This window comes from Ananas comosus, linkage group 11, assembly GCF_001540865.1.
Source record: "Ananas comosus cultivar F153 linkage group 11, ASM154086v1, whole genome shotgun sequence".
Lineage (NCBI taxonomy): Eukaryota > Viridiplantae > Streptophyta > Magnoliopsida > Poales > Bromeliaceae > Ananas > Ananas comosus.
The window spans coordinates 8,837,355-8,855,516 of record NC_033631.1 but is presented as its reverse complement, the minus strand read 5'-3'; the positions used below and the strand labels follow the sequence as shown (position 1 = coordinate 8,855,516).

The 18,162-nt window shown below is 30.6% G+C and overlaps 1 protein-coding gene across 1 annotated transcript; it reads right to left on the bottom strand.

Moving 5' to 3' along the window:
- On the bottom strand, positions 3–731 carry LOC109717136 (receptor-like protein kinase HSL1; the record flags this gene model as incomplete). The annotated part of the gene is made up of 1 exon (XM_020242809.1): positions 3–731. A coding segment is annotated over exon 1 (669 nt), but the record flags the coding sequence as incomplete, so codon positions are not given.

The following is an 18,162-nucleotide window of genomic DNA, read 5'->3' as shown; positions in this document are numbered from 1 at the left end:
CGGGTGAGGTTGGAGAGGGAGGCCGGGAGGGGGGAGGGGGAGAAGGGGTTGTAGGAGAGGTTGAGCTCGCGGAGCTGCGAGAGGGCGGAGAGGTGGGAGGGGAAGGGGCCGGAGAGGAAGTTGCCGACGAGGGAGAGGTATTGGAGGGAAGGGAAGCGAGAGAAGGAGGGGGGGACGGGGCCGGAGAAGTTGTTGGCGGAGAGGTCGAGGTAGAGGAGGGAAGGGAGAGAGGATAGGGAGGAGGGGAGGGGCCCCGTGAACTCGTTCTGGGAGAGGTCGAGGTGGGTGAGGGAGGAGCAGGGGAGGAGGGAGGAGGAGGGGAGGGCGCAGGAGAAGGAGTTGAGGGAGAGGGAGAGGGAGGCGAGGTTCGGGAGCTGGCACAAGGGAGGCGGGAAGGGGCCGGAGAGGTTGAGGTTGGAGAGGTCGAGCGAGGTGACAGACCGTGCGGTCGAGGCAGCAGTAGTAGCACTTGGGGGCGAGCAGGAGACGCCGGTCCAGTTGCAGGGGGAGGGGTCGGAAGACTGCCAGTCGGAGAGGGCGCCGCTTGGGTCGGACAGAAGGCGCTTCGCCTCCAGCAGGCGGAGGCCGTCTTCGGTGAGGGAGAGAGAGGAGGGAAGGCGGAGGTGGAAGAAGAAGAAGAAGAAGAGGAGGAGGAGGTGGAGAGGAGCCATGGAGAGCGTGAAGAGGAAATGGGGAGAGTGGTGGTGGGGAACTGAGGGAGGTGGTTGTTAGGAGGTTTAAAATGTGTGTGTGGGGGGGTGTGGATATGTAATGGAGGAAATATGGTTGTTGTGCTCTGCCAGAAAGTGTACCCTGAAGTACCTCGCTGTTTATGTATTTTGTCTACCCTTTTATTTTTTATATTTAAAATTTAAACAAAAACGTTTTAATACAGAATAGAAATAGCAAATCTAAAATTCTTATATTGTAGTTTTTATTTTTAAAAAGAGTTTAAGTTTTGTTGTTGCTATGGTTTTCAATATAGAAATCAAAAAAAATAAATTGAAAATAGAAAGATGTGTTGAATATAAACTTTTACATAAATAAACCTGTAATGACAAAATTTGAGTCGTGGGTGACACTTGATACTTTGTAGAGAGGTATACCTGGGGGTACTGTTATGAGTACTCGTAGCATTAATTGCTACTCACTCTAATAGCGTGATATTGGAAGGAGTTTTTGCATGGTAAATGGGGGAGGATCTCGTTTCCCTATTACTCCTGCACGAGTTTCGAACAGGCTCTGCTGGTCCCAAAGTGGATGAGTAAAGGCATAATTAAAAAGTTAAAAAATTCGGAGAGAGAGAGAGAGAGAGAGAGAGAGAGAGAGATTTTGGACGAATAAGAAGAAGGTTCCATTTGTGCTTTGTCTCCTGATTCAAATTTAAATGTGCAAAGTTTAAAATATCAGGCATATTTTTTGAAAATTTTGAAAATATATAAATTTATTTTTACAGATTAACTATTATTAGTTAATCACTACATTTTTACTCTTTAAACTAGTGTACTTTTGTTAAATTAATAATTTATATAAAAAATTTAAGTAAAAAACTTATAATTTGTTATTCATTCAGGATGACAGGAGAAAATATTAGTAATGATAAATAATATTAAATATACAAAAATATTTATGTAGAGATAGAGCAATAATTTTATCGAAGAAAAGATAATGATAACTCAAATTAAACTCCTACACTTTTAAAGGTATAAGTATTAGTGCTTGTACGTTTCTGCCTTTGGGTAAAGAAATGTGCGGGTATGATAATACTAGTCTCCTATATAGTTTAGTAGGTGATTAGTTGAATAGTATGATTTAACGAATAAAATTGATCAAGGTATTAAGATCTAATAGAAAAAATTTTACAAACGCTGAGTGCTTTGTGTTTTCAAAACTACCATAGTCGGATTCATGATAACTGATCAATTAATGAAAAAAACATATGTATAAATCATATAATTTTGAAGTCTTATATTTGATAAACAAAATTTGTAGGAACAAATATGTAATATTTTTTTTTGAGAATTAAATATGTAATTTTTTCACTTCCTCTGGTGACACGCAATTAATTCAAAACTAATTTAGAAACAAAGAAAAAAAAGAAAAAAAAAGGAAAAAGGTTATTTTCTTTTTTTATTTTCTTTTTTTAAAAAATTTTGGCATGTGTGCGTTGCTTTGGTGCGTTTGGTCCCAATCCGCGCAACTGGTGTGATTTTATTAGCCGCCTTAGGATTTAGGTGTAAGAATAGCAAAATGAATGCGATGATTGTTGTTTTTAATAGAAATTTTCTATTTATTTTTTATAAATAAATTGATTTTAAAATATAACATTATTAGATTTTAAATCTGAAATATCGAATATCAATTATCAAATTTTTAACAAACTGTATTAGATATGGTTGGATTTTTTTTAAAATAATAGCAAAATCTGACGTTTTATATAGAAAAAAGCTCGATTGTTTGTAATACATGGTTTGCAAATAATCAAGAGGTTCCAAATTAATGAAATCATTAATAATAATATCGTTCACATCTTTATCTTTACAGAGTAATAGACTATAGTTAACTTTTGCTTATGAAGAGATTGTTTGCATGATTCAAAATCCTCATTACCTTATTTGGCAACTTATTTATCATATATAAGTACATGTAGTGATTTACTACTTAAATAATGTGGCTATTTATTAATTTGGTTTAAATAGATGAAAGTATAAGTAACGAAGTGAAAATTCAAAACAACAAAAAGCAATCTACTATGAGAATTAACTCCTACAAATTAGAAGTACGAAATAGAGTTTTTTTTTGTAACTTTACTTATTCGCTATCATATACTTCTCGCTACCATATATGCAATCTCTGATCTAAGTACCGACAACTCTTTGTCGTCGTTCATTAGACAACAAACATCATGCCATCTCTTACGAGTCTAGATTACGAATAACAAACTCCGATTGTCATCTTCAATAGTGCACTGCGGTTGCAGAGATACGCTCTTGTAACGGATTGTTTGGCTGTACGTATCAATACTTTTCATGCTGATGAGTTTTGCTTCTGGAAGCAACAATCATGCAATTTTTTTTAACTTTTCGAAAATTGTTCGAGTACGTACATATGAACTGCATATGAAACCCACAAAACCAATCCATGAATGTTGTGAGGAACACCATAGTTCAATTTTCTTTTTTTGAGATATTAAAGATCCGCATCTATTATGAATTGGTTGGCACTTAGAATGTTTCTAAAATTATTACTGACATGAGTGCACCTCTCTCTCTCTCTCTCTCTCTCTCTATATATATATATTTATGCATTATACATTTATCGATCATTTATCTTATTATATATTTCAATCTTACTACCAATTGAGTAACTATCTTTTCTCTATTTTAGAAATTGGACCGTTAAATTTGAAATATCATATGGATGAAGAATCGATGGAATATATACTATGCAGGTATAAAACAAATTAAGCCCCCGTTTGGTTGGGGGTTAAGGGGTGGAATAACCCCTTAACCCCCAATTTATACCCAAACACCATGAAAAAAGGGTGGGGTTTACTAACCCCACCCCCTTCCCAACTTTAACCCCGCACGCATCCCGAGCTCTCACCTTTTTCTTCTTTATCAATCATTAACCCCACTCCCTTTCCCAACTTTAACCCCGCACGCATCCCGAGCCCTCACCTTTTTTCTTATTTATCAATCATTATCTTTTTATCCCACCTACTCCAACCAAACACAAAAAAATTTTAACACCACTTTAACCCTGAACTTAACCCTATCCCTGGTATAGCTACTTTTTCCTTAACCCCGAACCAAACGGAGGCTAAGAGTATAAGATAAGAACTACAATAAAATGTGTTTTCGAAAAGTGCAGGGATTCCAATAAAACATTGTTGAAAGTTTGGACATCTAATGTAGGAATTGAAAGCTCTAGGACTCAAAATGAAACTTGAGAGAAGGTTTTAGGATTAGTAGTGCAATTTACCCTCGATCTTTCGTTACTTTTTTCGGCTCGAGAAATGCTAAGTTTATAATCCAAAAAAAATTTATCGAGATTAGTTTGTTATCTTAAAGAGACTGGCATCCTGTCTTATGAGGTGAGACCGGGTTGAGCCAAGTCACCTTCAAAATAGTGGGAAGCTAGGTTGGACTAAATTATAATCGAGACTTGTAGGTATTTTGCATAAACAATTTAAGTGAATTGATTGTATTTATTTAATAGCTCGAGCTTTTGAAATTAATAGTTAGCATCAACAATTCGATAAATAGTATCAAAACCAGAGATCACGAATTTGATTCTTATATGTTACAAATTTATTATTGTCTTTCGATTCCTACATGATGCAAATTTATATAAATACTGGGAGAGGAGAATCATTGGCTTAAAGGGGCTAGTATCCTGTCTTAAGGCCGGAGATTGGATTGGATCGAGTGGGTACTAAATTATAAGAAGGGGGAGGAGGAGACTATTGGCTTAAAAGAATCAGCATTCTACCTTAAGGCAGGAGGCTGGATTGGATTAAATCACAATCTAAATTATATAAGTCACGACTAAAATCTGTGAGTGTTTTATCTGTACACTTTTAGTAAACATTTTTCTAGCCGTTCGAATTTGACACATATCAAAGTGTCAAATATAACAATCATTCAAATTAGGTTGGAATACTTCTAAAAACACAAAGTCGTTGGTGCTATTAGAGTTTCGGCGCTTAGATAAAGAGATGTACGATAAGGATAATAATACTCCTTTAGTGTTGAATGAGTGGTTAGTTAGATAGTATCATCCAACGGATGAAAATGATGGATAGTGAAAAATTTGACAACACCAAATGTTTGATGTTATTAGAAGTACCCGGCCAGATTCCAATCCTTCATACAAACACTACTATCTACATATATATATATATATATATATATATATATATATATATATATAGAGTGAGGCTACTATGCTATCGGAAGCACGGAGCCTTCTGTGCTTCCAGCTCGTTTTCGATGTTGCGACTTTCGAATCGTCGATTCGGTCGTTTAATTTGATCTAGAGTATTTGAAGGACTTAGAAAATTATTTTATTATTTTTTGCATATCATTGTTGCCTAGTGATTCGAATGGGCTGCAAAATCAACAAATTTTATTGGTCGTAGTGAGCCGGTTTGGCAGCTTTAACGGTCAAATGTAGAAATATACCAATAGTAAATTGATAGATAAATTCTTGTAATTACTATATAAAACAGTTCAATATCTTTGATATTAAAATTTTTACATGTCATATTTATCACATTTTGTAGAGTTTTATTTTTAGCGTGTATTTTTTGAGCCCGATCGATCACTAGGCAAATGCAAATCGAAAAATAATATAAATTGTATTTTCTAGTCACTCAAATATCTCTAGATCAAGTTTAACGTGAGCCGATCGACGCATTCGAAGTCGCCACTGCAAAAACGAGCTTGGCAAGCACGGAAGCGCTCATGCCTTTTCCGATAGCCAAGTAGCTCACTTATATTACTATATATTATATTATATATATAGTATATATAGAATTAGGCTGGAATACTATTAATAGTAAAACGCTCTTTTTGATATCAAGTTTTATAACTCTTTAATTGAAAAATTGTAGCGGCGAATGTATTAGCGGTTATAGTTGAGTGATCCTAGGCGTGAGTGGTCATCACTGGCGGGTTATAGATATTTTAATCCATGCTTAGAAATAATTGAAAAGAGTTGATCCAAAGATAAAAATTGAAGTAGCCGATAATGATTTGTTACTAATAGTTAGGCTCAGTCTCAATCTGCTCTCTCTCTTCTCTTCTCTCGTTCTCCTCTCTTTATATATATAATAACTATATTATTATATATATAATATATATATATATATTATATTATTATAATTATATATACTATATATATAATAGAGAGAGTTTGAGCTAGAAATACTTACGATAAGCAAATCGGCACTTTGCCATTCTATTTGTTTCGATGATGGAGCCTTCCAACATCGACGCATGCTCGTTGAACATGATCTATAACCAGTTGACTTGTTTAGAAATCAAATTTCAAATCTTTTCGATATCATTTGCCTAATGATCAAAGGATTTTAAAATTTGTAATTTTAATGTTCGATATGAGACGTTTTCTTGTTTAACGGCGTAAAGATATCCAAATCAATTGAATTTTTGTTAGAAAATTCTTTAAACTATTTAAAATAAGATCTATACTCTTGATCTTGATTACAAGACTCCTATCATCATTTTTTTAAGAATATTCATTTTCAGCCATTCATTTTTGTGTCCACTCGATGGATAAGAGAACAATATCGAAAGTGTATGAAATTTTATTTCTAAATACTTCAAATGGTATAGATCATGTTCAACGGTGCCGATCGTCAATTTGGAGGCTCCATCATCTAAAACAAATGGGTGGCAAAAGTGCCGGCTTGCTATCGATAATATTCTAGCTCAACTCTATATATATATATATATATATATATATATATATATATTCTTAGGAAAACTTCAAAAACCCCCCTGTGGTTTTGTTTTTCTCTTTTTCTTATCAATTTCATTATTTTTTTTTCTTAAATTAGTAATAAAGTTAAAATTAAAGGGTACTAAAGTGAATATTTGATAAATCTAGATGGATATCTGAAGTTTTTGTATATAATTTAACGAAATATTAACGAAAAAGCTACCGAAAAGATAAAAAGAAAACCACAGGGGACAAATTGATACACTTTAAATCACAGGGGGGCAAAATAAGAAATTACGAAATCACATGGGATTTTTTAAAGTTTTTCCTATTTTCTTTAATCTGGTGCTGCTTGTTCTAGAAGCAGGGGAGGATCACGAGTTGCGGGAGCCACCACCGTCCCTTTCTGTTCACGAGGAAATTTCGCCCATTACGTTTTCTACAAAAGCGCGCCACTTTGCGTCGTGGTTTTGGCGGGAACGGGAGAGTGATGGATGGGAATCGTGGGGCCGAGAAAACCACGGAGAGCGCGCGCTCAGGAGTCAGGAGGAAGGTGGAGCACTAAGCAGTAAACAGTTCCTTTCGTTGGATTTGGCTACACAGAAAAAGACATAACTAAATTCGAATTTGTCCAATTTTTATTTCTCGTGCACATAATTAATTTTTTTTGGATTAGTATTAGTTGCCGAATTGCCGCGGTTGAGTTTAAATTTAGATAAAATTTTAGATATTCATCCTGCCTATACCAAGTGTTACATGAGCTACCAACGATTATCGTATCAAGCCAATTAGACAAATTGCTCAGAATCATTAAATCATCGACTCTGATATCTGCTATTAGAAAGTTTCGGCCAAGTCGGACTCACACAAAATCAGCAATATGGCAAATCTAATAAAGCTGACTCAACCTAAAGCTTAAACTGATTAAATTTGAACTTACTATATTAATTATTCACTCTCTTATTAATTATTTGATGTGGGGCTTATACATATTCTAATTTTGAAAGTATAATTAATATTTATCTTGCAAAAATTCGATTTTAGAACATAAGGTGCTGTCCAAAATCTAGCTCAGTAATATAATTCTTAAAATTTTACTAGTGTTACAATTTAGCTCTTGATCACAAGAGAATCCAAGCCTTTATTATATCAAAAAATTGTGCACATTGAACATAAACTATACAAAAAAAAAAAAGCTGCACTTGCTTTTATTTTTTAAAAATTGATTTGTAGACCTCTAAACTCCATAATCCTCACCATTTTACTCCGCATTCTAAATAATGAAAAATAAACTATCCTAACAATTACGTAAAAATGTATGAAACATAGCTGAACTATGACCTATTTTAATCCAACTATCGTATCTTTAAAAATTTTAATTTTACAATCTAGCTGCTCTCAAAATTTATTTGCTTTGACCTATTTCGTTACTCTTAGACTTCAAAATTTGCACCGTTTACTTTTACGTGTCTGATTAACATATAAAATATAATTTATACAATTATAATTTTATTAAAATATATAATAAGCCTAAAAATTATATAAGAAGAGCCATCAAATAATTTTTTTTAGAGATAGATAGCATGCTACCTGTTTCGTTTATTTCATTTAGAAATAAACTTAGCTAGAAAGAAGCACAGTAACAAAATATAGGAATAATCAATTCTTCGTCAAAGATGAAAGTACTATTAATTAATTCTAAAACTCTGTTTATATTAATCGAATATCAGGTCTGCATAGCCGGAATGGCCTCGCTATTCGACTCGTTAATCTCGAAATATATTTTCTAAAGTAAAATGGCACGCTGAAATTGAATACTCGAACAAAAAATTATGACTATTTAAAAATTTTTCGCACTGATAGTAGAAGTTACCTTTCGACTCAACTAAAATGAGTTGCATTTTTCTAAAAACTCGAACGCTAAATTACCCGCATTACATGGCACTTATGTAATATAATTTAAAAACATATTTTTGGTAAAAAAATTAAAAAAAAAAAAAAAAAAAACAAAAGAGGGGTCAAAGAGTCAAAGTGATCATTGCGAGGTGGGGTTGGTGAATGAGACCAGAAGTGGGACACGTCGTCTCCTCGCTCGTTGACTGATAAGTTTGACCCGACAGTGAAGTGTGAGGCCTGGGTCTCTTTCACGGGTGGGACTTCAAAAATTGGTCTCATTAAAATTTAATTTTTATTTTTATAAAAAAATAATTTTATATATTGTTGAAAAATACAATCAATTATCGACTATTTTATATTATAATATAAAAAATAGATTCAGCAAATAGGCGAGTTGGACGATCCGTGGATAGATCGTCGAACCCGTAATTCGTTTGGACATTAATAAACTTTATTCGTAAATTTTTAAATATATAGGCCTATGTTTTTATTTATACCGTTGTGGCAGAGAGGTGGATATTAGAATTACCCATAATATATATTTTTTTTCATTCTTATATTTGCTTAAGATATTATAATAATCTTTTTAAAATATCACAATATACAGCAGATAAAATAGAATCTTAAAATTAGTAAAAAAAATTAAGATTAGAATTCTAGATATAAGATAAAATAAAATAAGTATTCACTTATTTACTAAAAATATAATAACTAATAAGAAATAGTTGTAAACAGTTAGCCAAGATAATTTTATATTTTATAAATTTAAATTGTAATAAAAATTTAATTTTAATAAAAGAACTCCTTCCACGTGACTTAATTGAGTCGTTCTTTTTTTTTTAAAAAAAAAAACTATTTTTATAATTTGACGTTTGATTGCTACGTATTGGCCCCTCCGCAGCTTTTTAGATTCCCTCCTCCACGTGTTCAATATAAAAATATAAATAATTTTGTTTGTTTTTGTTGATAATATAATGCTAACACAAGATCGCATTACTTTAATAAAGGTGATTTATTATAAATTGTACAAATTGTACTATAATTTATATAATAATTTAACTAAAAAATAAATTAATATTATATATATAGATATATTTTTTAAAAAATAATATCTGATATATCTTTTTCAAAATTTTAAAAATATCAATATATTTTTGGTAGACGGTAATACGCTTATTATTTTTCAATTTTTTTTAAAATATATATATATCTAGTCCTAGAGTTTACTAATAGGATTTGGTGTTTAGAATAATATTTTGAAATTAGAAAGATAAATTAAAATTTTGAATAGTAGCGAAGCGGATGTAAGCTAAAGTTTCTCAATTATTTTAGTTTAATAATATATACAAGATAACTCTTAATACCAAGTTGATATTTGCCAAAATAAAAAGTTTTTTAGGTAATATATATTTGGATTGCGAGTAAAGCATATTTAGATAACTCTTATTATTATTATTATTGCAATATTAACTTTTTTGCCTTTTTGTTTCTTTAGTCAAAAGGAAGTTAACTCATTGTGACTCATAATTGAAATTAAAAACTCCTTAATTCTTTGTTTAAGTATCATAATTGCGGTTACGTTGAAGCTAGGAGCCCTTTATTTAAAAGTTAATTACATGCTAAGTGGAAGGATGACATATTCCAGCTACTCGCATAATGAAAGCCAAAAAATTAAAAATAATAAAATATAAGGGCTTGTTTGATATAAGAGTGATACACTTAATGTTATTATTGTGCCAAAAAGAGTTAAAGTGAAAGGATATATATTATGTTCATACAATTCATTTGTTTTTCTTTATTGTTGAATATTTGTCTAGATAAATTTAAACATTTTAGAGTTAATTGATTCTTATATAATCATCAATTACTAATAAAAATATATAAAACTTGGATTCAAGTGGCTACTTGAACTGAATTGAAAGTTCATGTATTATTATCTTACTTTTTAATTTATTATTCTAATTACTAATGACAGAATTTGGGATTCGTCGTGTCTGTTTTTTATATTTGCAGACAACAAACTGATGGGGGTATATTTCTATAGTTTGTGTACAGAAAAATTCTGCACTAAGTTCATTTCTCACATCCTAATTTGGAAATTTAGTCGGTATGCTACATTATGTACAGATAGCGATTGCACGTACTGCAGATTCAAAATAAAATAAATTAATATTATATGACTCGTGTAAAAATTTGGACTAATATATATAATTTATCTTGTCAAAATATCAGGTTGATGCATTTTGCCCCTTTCTTTCTTTCTTTTTTTTGAGAGATAGGTAGTACGCTACCCGCTTCGTTTATTTCATTTAGAAATAAACTTAGCTGGAAATGTGAATCAACTAGGATTCGAACTTAGGTTTCGGGTACCAACCACCAAGCCCTTTATCACTTGCTCTAAGGTCAGTCGGTCATTTAGCCCTTTTCTGTTAGAGTTTTGTCACTATTCCATCTATTTTTATAAGTCATACCGAAAATGCCTTTAAAAATATTGCTGCTCTATTTTTAAAGCATTGAATTTTTATAAGTCATACCGAAAATGCTTTTTGAATTTTTATTTTTAGAATTTTTAGTTTTAAATATTTAATCTAAAAAATAAACTTAGAAAAAAAATATTTTTCAAAAAGAATGTTTACTTAAAAATAAAATTTTACCCTTTTTTGAGAAATCAAACACCCACTTATATTTATATATGCTTGGCCTAAGACATGTACATTGCGAGTCTCGATCATCAAATTTGCAGGACTGTAGAGATTAAAGCAATATCAACATGGAAAGGAAAATGGAGGAAACGCCGAAAACATTATTCCAATATATTATTGATATGTTGATAATTTATTGTAATATTTTTTACATAAAATTTGTAATATATCAACCATGTATAAGAATAATATTTTGAAGGATCTGTGAACATTAATAATTATAACATGCATAAACATGAACATAAATTATACAAAATGATGAAGCCATAATTTTTTTCTAAGAGCAATGCTATTTGTACAACTAAAAAATAATTATAAATCTTACATCCTCTCCAAACCAAAGGTTAACTTCTTTATGCTATTCTTACCTATCTTTTTTTTTTTTTTACTATTTAAAATTTAAAACTACATCTAAGTTACTGGATATAAGGATATAAAATTTACACTCATTTCTTTTGTGCACAAAAGAAGCATTTCTCTTTCTATAATGTTAAATAATTGTTTATGATTGAACCTAAAGCAGTAAATAAAAATGACCTAAAAACTTATAAAACTTACTTAAATTATAGACCATTTTGAGTCAGTTATCAAATTTTTCAATTTATTTACTTTGAGTTAGTTAACGGGACTTTAGCTTCAAAATGTGATTATATTTTTTATCTTTACATATTTAGTCACTATACTTTATGCAGTTCTCATAATTATAAATATAATAACGAATTTAATTAGCTTTAATTTTAAAATTAGTCAACTCACTCAAATCAAATAAATTAAAAAATAGAATAACAAAATTAAAATCTTAAAAGATTAAATAACATACTCAAATTTACCTATAATTCAGGTAAGTTCTGTTCATTTTCACCTAAAAAAATAATAATAAAAGCTTGATGGATATCCATGGAATCTCCACCGAAATCTCTTTTCCAATGGATTGACCAGGTCAACGGAAAAGGACGTTGACCCACATGTCACGGTCATTAGCTCGTTAAATTCGGGCCCCACCCTCTAACCCACATTCCTATAATGATCGGTGAGAATGAGAATGTTTACTATTTCATAGTTTTTTTTATACAAAAATAATAATATTTCTCAAATAATTTTTGCACTGTAAGAAAGATATAAGAATAGTTTTTTAAAGTTGAATGCGACAATTAATTAAACTTTCGCTTATTTACATCCAGTAATTTAAACTTAAATTTCATAATAAATATTTTTTAAGTGCATGTATAGTATTGCTCATTTATTTATAGTTGAAATTCAGTGTAAATAGAGATAGAATACCATAGTTATTTAACTCAAATGAATTTATCTTATTTAAAACACATTTCCATGTTATTTTAGTGTATCTCTACAAATGCTATTTTAATTTCTAAATAATTCAAAATAGTACCAAATTATAATTTTGTTTTATTAAAGACTATTTTAAATAAAATACTATGATATTTCTATCTTATAGATTTAAGTCTAAATTAATTGAAACATTAAAATATTTATATTTTATAAATTTAAGGTTAGACTTACAAAAAAAATTATGTTTTTAAAAGAAGATTTTCTGCAAGGATGATGATATTAATTTGCAAAATCACTCAAAACTCTTTTAAGTTTATACATAAAATATTGATATATTGATATATTGCTTGATGATAGTAATTGATTGGTTGATGTAATATGTTAAACTCTTTACATTCTTTCATACTATATTTTTGGAATGCTGTAGAATATAAAAATATGGAGATATTATTCTCTCTTAACTTAAGTTATTGGAGAATAATAATTTATATAATTTAACATGTTATCAAAATAGATGATTTTAAATTCGAATTCTGTCATATCTTAAGTTTATCAAATAGTCTCGAACACAAATATAAAAAAAAAATGTTAAATCTAAAAATATAATAATATTATTTTTTACTACTTAAATTATTAAAAAATAATAATTATTTTACATAATTTAACAGATGCAAATAAATCGATGACGGGCCGGGTAGAATATATGTCCCGCGTAACCCGCTCACCTAAAAATCCGTCTCCATCGGCACCTTGCATCCACCGACCAATCAACCTCTAACAGATGCAAGTTTTTATTTATTTTTTACCTACCCTTCTCCTCTAAAACAACCTCTCTATAGTCGTGGTGATTAATGTGGATCGTAAGTATTAATTAACTATTTTAAAAATATGTATTAATAGAAAGAGCGTACTTATCGTACTTAAGAGCTCAACTACAGTGCTTACGGACTTCGACTTAATTCAATGCATCTGAACGTTAGGTCTATTATTGGACATCTTACCATTAGATCTTTTATGAATAACAGTCTCACTCAACTTATTAGACTCATTCAACTCAATTTATTAGTCTTTTTGAGTCTATTGTCACAGGACAGACAGTTGGACCTATTTTAGCCCAATAATAAATAGCAAATAATCCCCCCTACCTCAAATACCTACACTGTTGATGCAGTGTGTGGGAATTGAACCGGCATCACTGGATCTGATACTACTTGTAGATCGTAAGTGCTAATTAATTATCCCGAAAGTATGTACTAATAGAAAGGGCACACTTATCACACAACCACAGCGTTCACGGACTTTGATCTGACTCGGCCCAACCAGCGTCAAATTATTTCGACTATGACTCGTCCCAATCTGACATTTTGCCATTTCGCACGTGACTCGATCAGCTCAACCTGACGTCCCGCCATATGGGGAAATACTGGCTCATTTAAGCCAACAATTAATAATACGTGGAAGTAAAATAAATGGGCTACAGTTTCGCACAAGATGAAATTAAGTTAAGGGAATAAATTAAGGAAAAACTTCAAAAACCCCCCCTGTGATTTCGTAGTTTCTCACTTTGCCCCCATGTGGTTTAAAATGTATCAATTTGTCCCCCTGTGGTTTCTTTTTTCTCTTTTTCTTATCAATTTTTTTTTATTTTTCTTAAATCAATGATAAAGTTAATTTAAAGGGTACTAAAGTGAATATTTGATAAATCTAGATGGGTATCTCAAGTTGTTTGTATATAATTTAATAAAATATTAACGAAAAAGCTACCGAAAAGATAAAAACGAAAGCACAGGGAGGCCAATTTGATGCATTTTAAACCATAGGGGAGCAAAGTGAGAAACTACGAAACCACATGGGTTTTTTTGAAGTTTTCCCATAAATTAAACTCTGCTAAATGTTCAGAATACGAGCGATGAAATTAAACACCGCTAAAATTTTAGGATGCCTGCAGCAATTCAGTTACCTGTAGGCATTTAATTATTTGTCTTCAACCGGTGACCAGGCTAATTAACATAGCTTAGCAAGCATTTATGAAGCCACACTAGTTTGTCTGTGACAAGTGTTCAATTTTTTTTTTTTTTAGCTATTTATTTATCTATTTAACTTTTAACAAACGCTAATAAGGTCCCATCATTCCCGTAAAAAATCTTCACAATAAGGAGATATCTATATCTATACTTATACAGTATTTTTCATAGACTTTATCATATAACAGTTCTTTTTTTACTCTTACCTTCTCTCCCTTTTCTATTCTCTGATGCTTCATCTTCCCACCCCTATCTCTGTCTAATATTTCGTCTTCTCATCCGCCTACATTTCAATTAATACGTTCATATAGTTTATTGTCATCTAAACAAATAGCTTTCATAAGAAAAAAAATAGTAAAATAGCATTTAGACCTTGTTCTCCACTTTTTATCCGAACGCTAATAGGATATCCTTCAAAATATTTCTGCATATGTCCCAACGTAAATTTATAGTTATTCTACTTGATGTCAAAATATTCTTTATCCTCAAAAGTAATAAAAGTTATTTTTAATAAGAATTTAGTTCTCGAACCGAACATAAATATCTGAAGATTGAATTTGACCCTCTAGTTTACGCGTACACACAAATTCAAATTTCTGACATCAAAATAAATAAAAATTACCTAACTATTAAGAAATTGGGACACCAAAGTTATTCTTGTTATTGCTAGAGCAAAAGGGGTCTAAATTAATCGTGATTAAATGCAATATGTCTACTCTCATAATATCAAAAATAATTTTAACAATATATTGCCGTTCTCTAATTAATCAGCGTTTGGTTAGGGGATAGAGATAGGAATAGGCCCTTATCCCTCGCTTTATATCCAAACGCTAATTTTTTACCCGAGATTAATAGTTCTCGGTTATTTCCACCAACACTTCTATTTTCTATATAAAACTACCTAAAATTGTTCTTATCCTCGGGAGCAACCCAATTTTCATCCAAACACTATTTTTCTTATTCTCATACTTGTACCTATCCCTGTAATAGCTAGTTCTTGCTTATACCCGAACCAAACGGTACAATTATTAAGAACTTAATTAAATTTTATTAGTACAATGGTTGCTCATATAATTTTATATGGTATTAAGGTAGAATGTTTTAAGTTTGAATCTCGTCAGTCTCGCTAACATTATTTAACTTCCTTCTATTTGATGTTTTGAGTCTATTAAAAAATTTTGAGGCCAAACGTGAAGGAGAGTGTTGGATATAAAATAAAAATGACATAATTAATCATATACAATCTGAATTTACTATACATTAATTCCTCCCATTTAACGTATTAGTTTTATTAAAAAGTTTTGGGGACCATAGCGGTGAATATATCTATTTAAATTAAGTATAATTCTAATCAGAATTTAATGGAAAGTAAATTCAGATTGTATATGATTAATTATGTCATTTTTATTTTATATCCAACACTCTCCTTCACGTTTGGCCTCAAAATTTTTTAATAGACTCANATTTAACGTATTAGTTTTATTAAAAAGTTTTGGGGACCATAGCGGTGAATATATCTATTTAAATTAAGTATAATTCTAATCAGAATTTAATGGAAAGTCGACTTAGACTATATATGTGCTTTGATGAAAAGTCAATTTGCTGGACTCTATATAAAGGGCATTTATCCTACAACATTAACATTCTAACGTGCATTCTTGTGAAGAATTGTTATCTCTTTCATATTATAAGAAAGAATGTCTCAGATACAAAAAAAATTAATTACTCAAGTAAATTAAATATATAAATGCGTTCTCTAATAGCTTAAACTTTGACTGTCCCACGCTTATTTCATATAATTAAGCAAATACTAATAGTTTGGTAGGTTTCTGACCACTGAGCTGTCTAATAGTTTCATAGGTTGGTGTTCAATCAAATATGGCACAATTAATCATATACAAATCTGGGTCTACTATAAATTCCTCCCATATTTAACGTATTAGTTTCATTAAAAAGTTTCAAGCCTAGATGTGACCGTAGTGTTAAATATATCTATTTAAATTAAGTCGAATTCTAATCAGACTTTAATAGAAAGTCGACTTAGACTCTACATGTGCTTTAATAAAAAGTCAATTTGAACTCTATATAAAATATGTTTATCCTACAAAATTAACATTCGAACGTGCATTCTTGTAAAGAATTGTTATATGTTTCATATTATAAGGAAGAGTGCCTGATGTAGAAAAAAAATTAAATTACTCAAGTAAATTAAATATATAAATACGTTCTCTTATAGTTTAAATTTTGACTGTGCCATGTTTCACATAATTTAGTAAATATTAATTTCCAACCACTTAACTACTAATAGTTTGGTAGGTTTCTGACCACTGATCAATCTAATAGTTTCGTAGGTTGGGGTGCAATCAAATATGCGTCATATCTCATGTTACAAGAGAGAGAGAGAGCAACGGATGCAAGTGTTCACGTAGAAGATGAGACAAAAGAGAGGAGAGAGAGATGGATGACTTGTACGTGGCAATAAACAGTAAATAGTAAATAGTAAATAGTAAATAGTAAAATAGTAAATATAATAAATTTTTTTTTTTTTTTAGAGATAGATAGCACGCTACCTGCTTCGTTTATTTCATTTATAAATAAACTTAACTGGAAATGTGAATTAATTAGAATTCGAACTTGGGACCTTGGATACCAACCATCAATAATAATAAATTGGATCCAACAACTGTTATATATATATATATATATATATATATATAGAGTCCGGCTACTATACTATTGATAGTACCAAGCCTTTGGTACTATAGAGTTTTCTACCGTTAGATCTACCCTGTGATTATTTCCACCCGTTAGATTATACTATTAAACCAACCACCCACTCAACCCTAGGAGACCACTATCATCCTAACCGCACATCCTTTCATCCAACAGCCAAAAACTCAATAGTACCAAGGGCTTGGTACTATTAATAGTATAGGAGCATAATTTATATATATATATATATATATAAAATTGAAGTATAGTTCAAATGAATTACAATCGAGCCCCCGGCGCGCTGTATATGCTATAGTATATATTTAATATATATATATATATATATATATATATATAATTTTGAGAGTTATTAGTTCAAAATAATTACAAATCGCCACGCGGCGCGTTTTTAATGAGAAGTTCTAAATATGTTGAGAATGATATTGATAGCTGTGTTTAGTTTATTCTATATAATAATTTTAGATTACTTTAAACTAGTTTACATTTATAAATTTAAATTAATTTTATTATAAATATTCAATTATTTAAAAATTATCCTTAACTTTTCAAATTCTTTCATATTAATTAATGAGGTTATTTTTTTCAATTTTAAAGTCAAAATAGAAAAGAAATTTTTTGTATTATATAAACAACATATAGCACAAAATTTTTTTTATCGTTCTTACAACTTAAAAATAAATTTAAATTTACTTATTAATATTGCATAAAAATTATATGATATATAATTTTAATATTAAAAATAAATGCCATTAATTTAATAAAATTTTAAAAATATTGTAATAACTCCGTACAAAGCATGAATTATGTTACTAGTTATTACAAACAAGTGGCGCATAAACATAGAGACCGTTTGCTTTATGAATGTCAAAGATTAAATTCACCTTTGAAAAATTCGTAGGTGTCAATATTTGTTTAAGTACTAAAATTATGAGATTATTTGAACTGCCACCAACAAATATGCAAAGATATATCTTTCAACTTTATGGGGGTAAGAGGGCGAAAATCAAATTCAGAAAATTCATAAATTTTAATTCTGCGTTCTTCGACTTTCC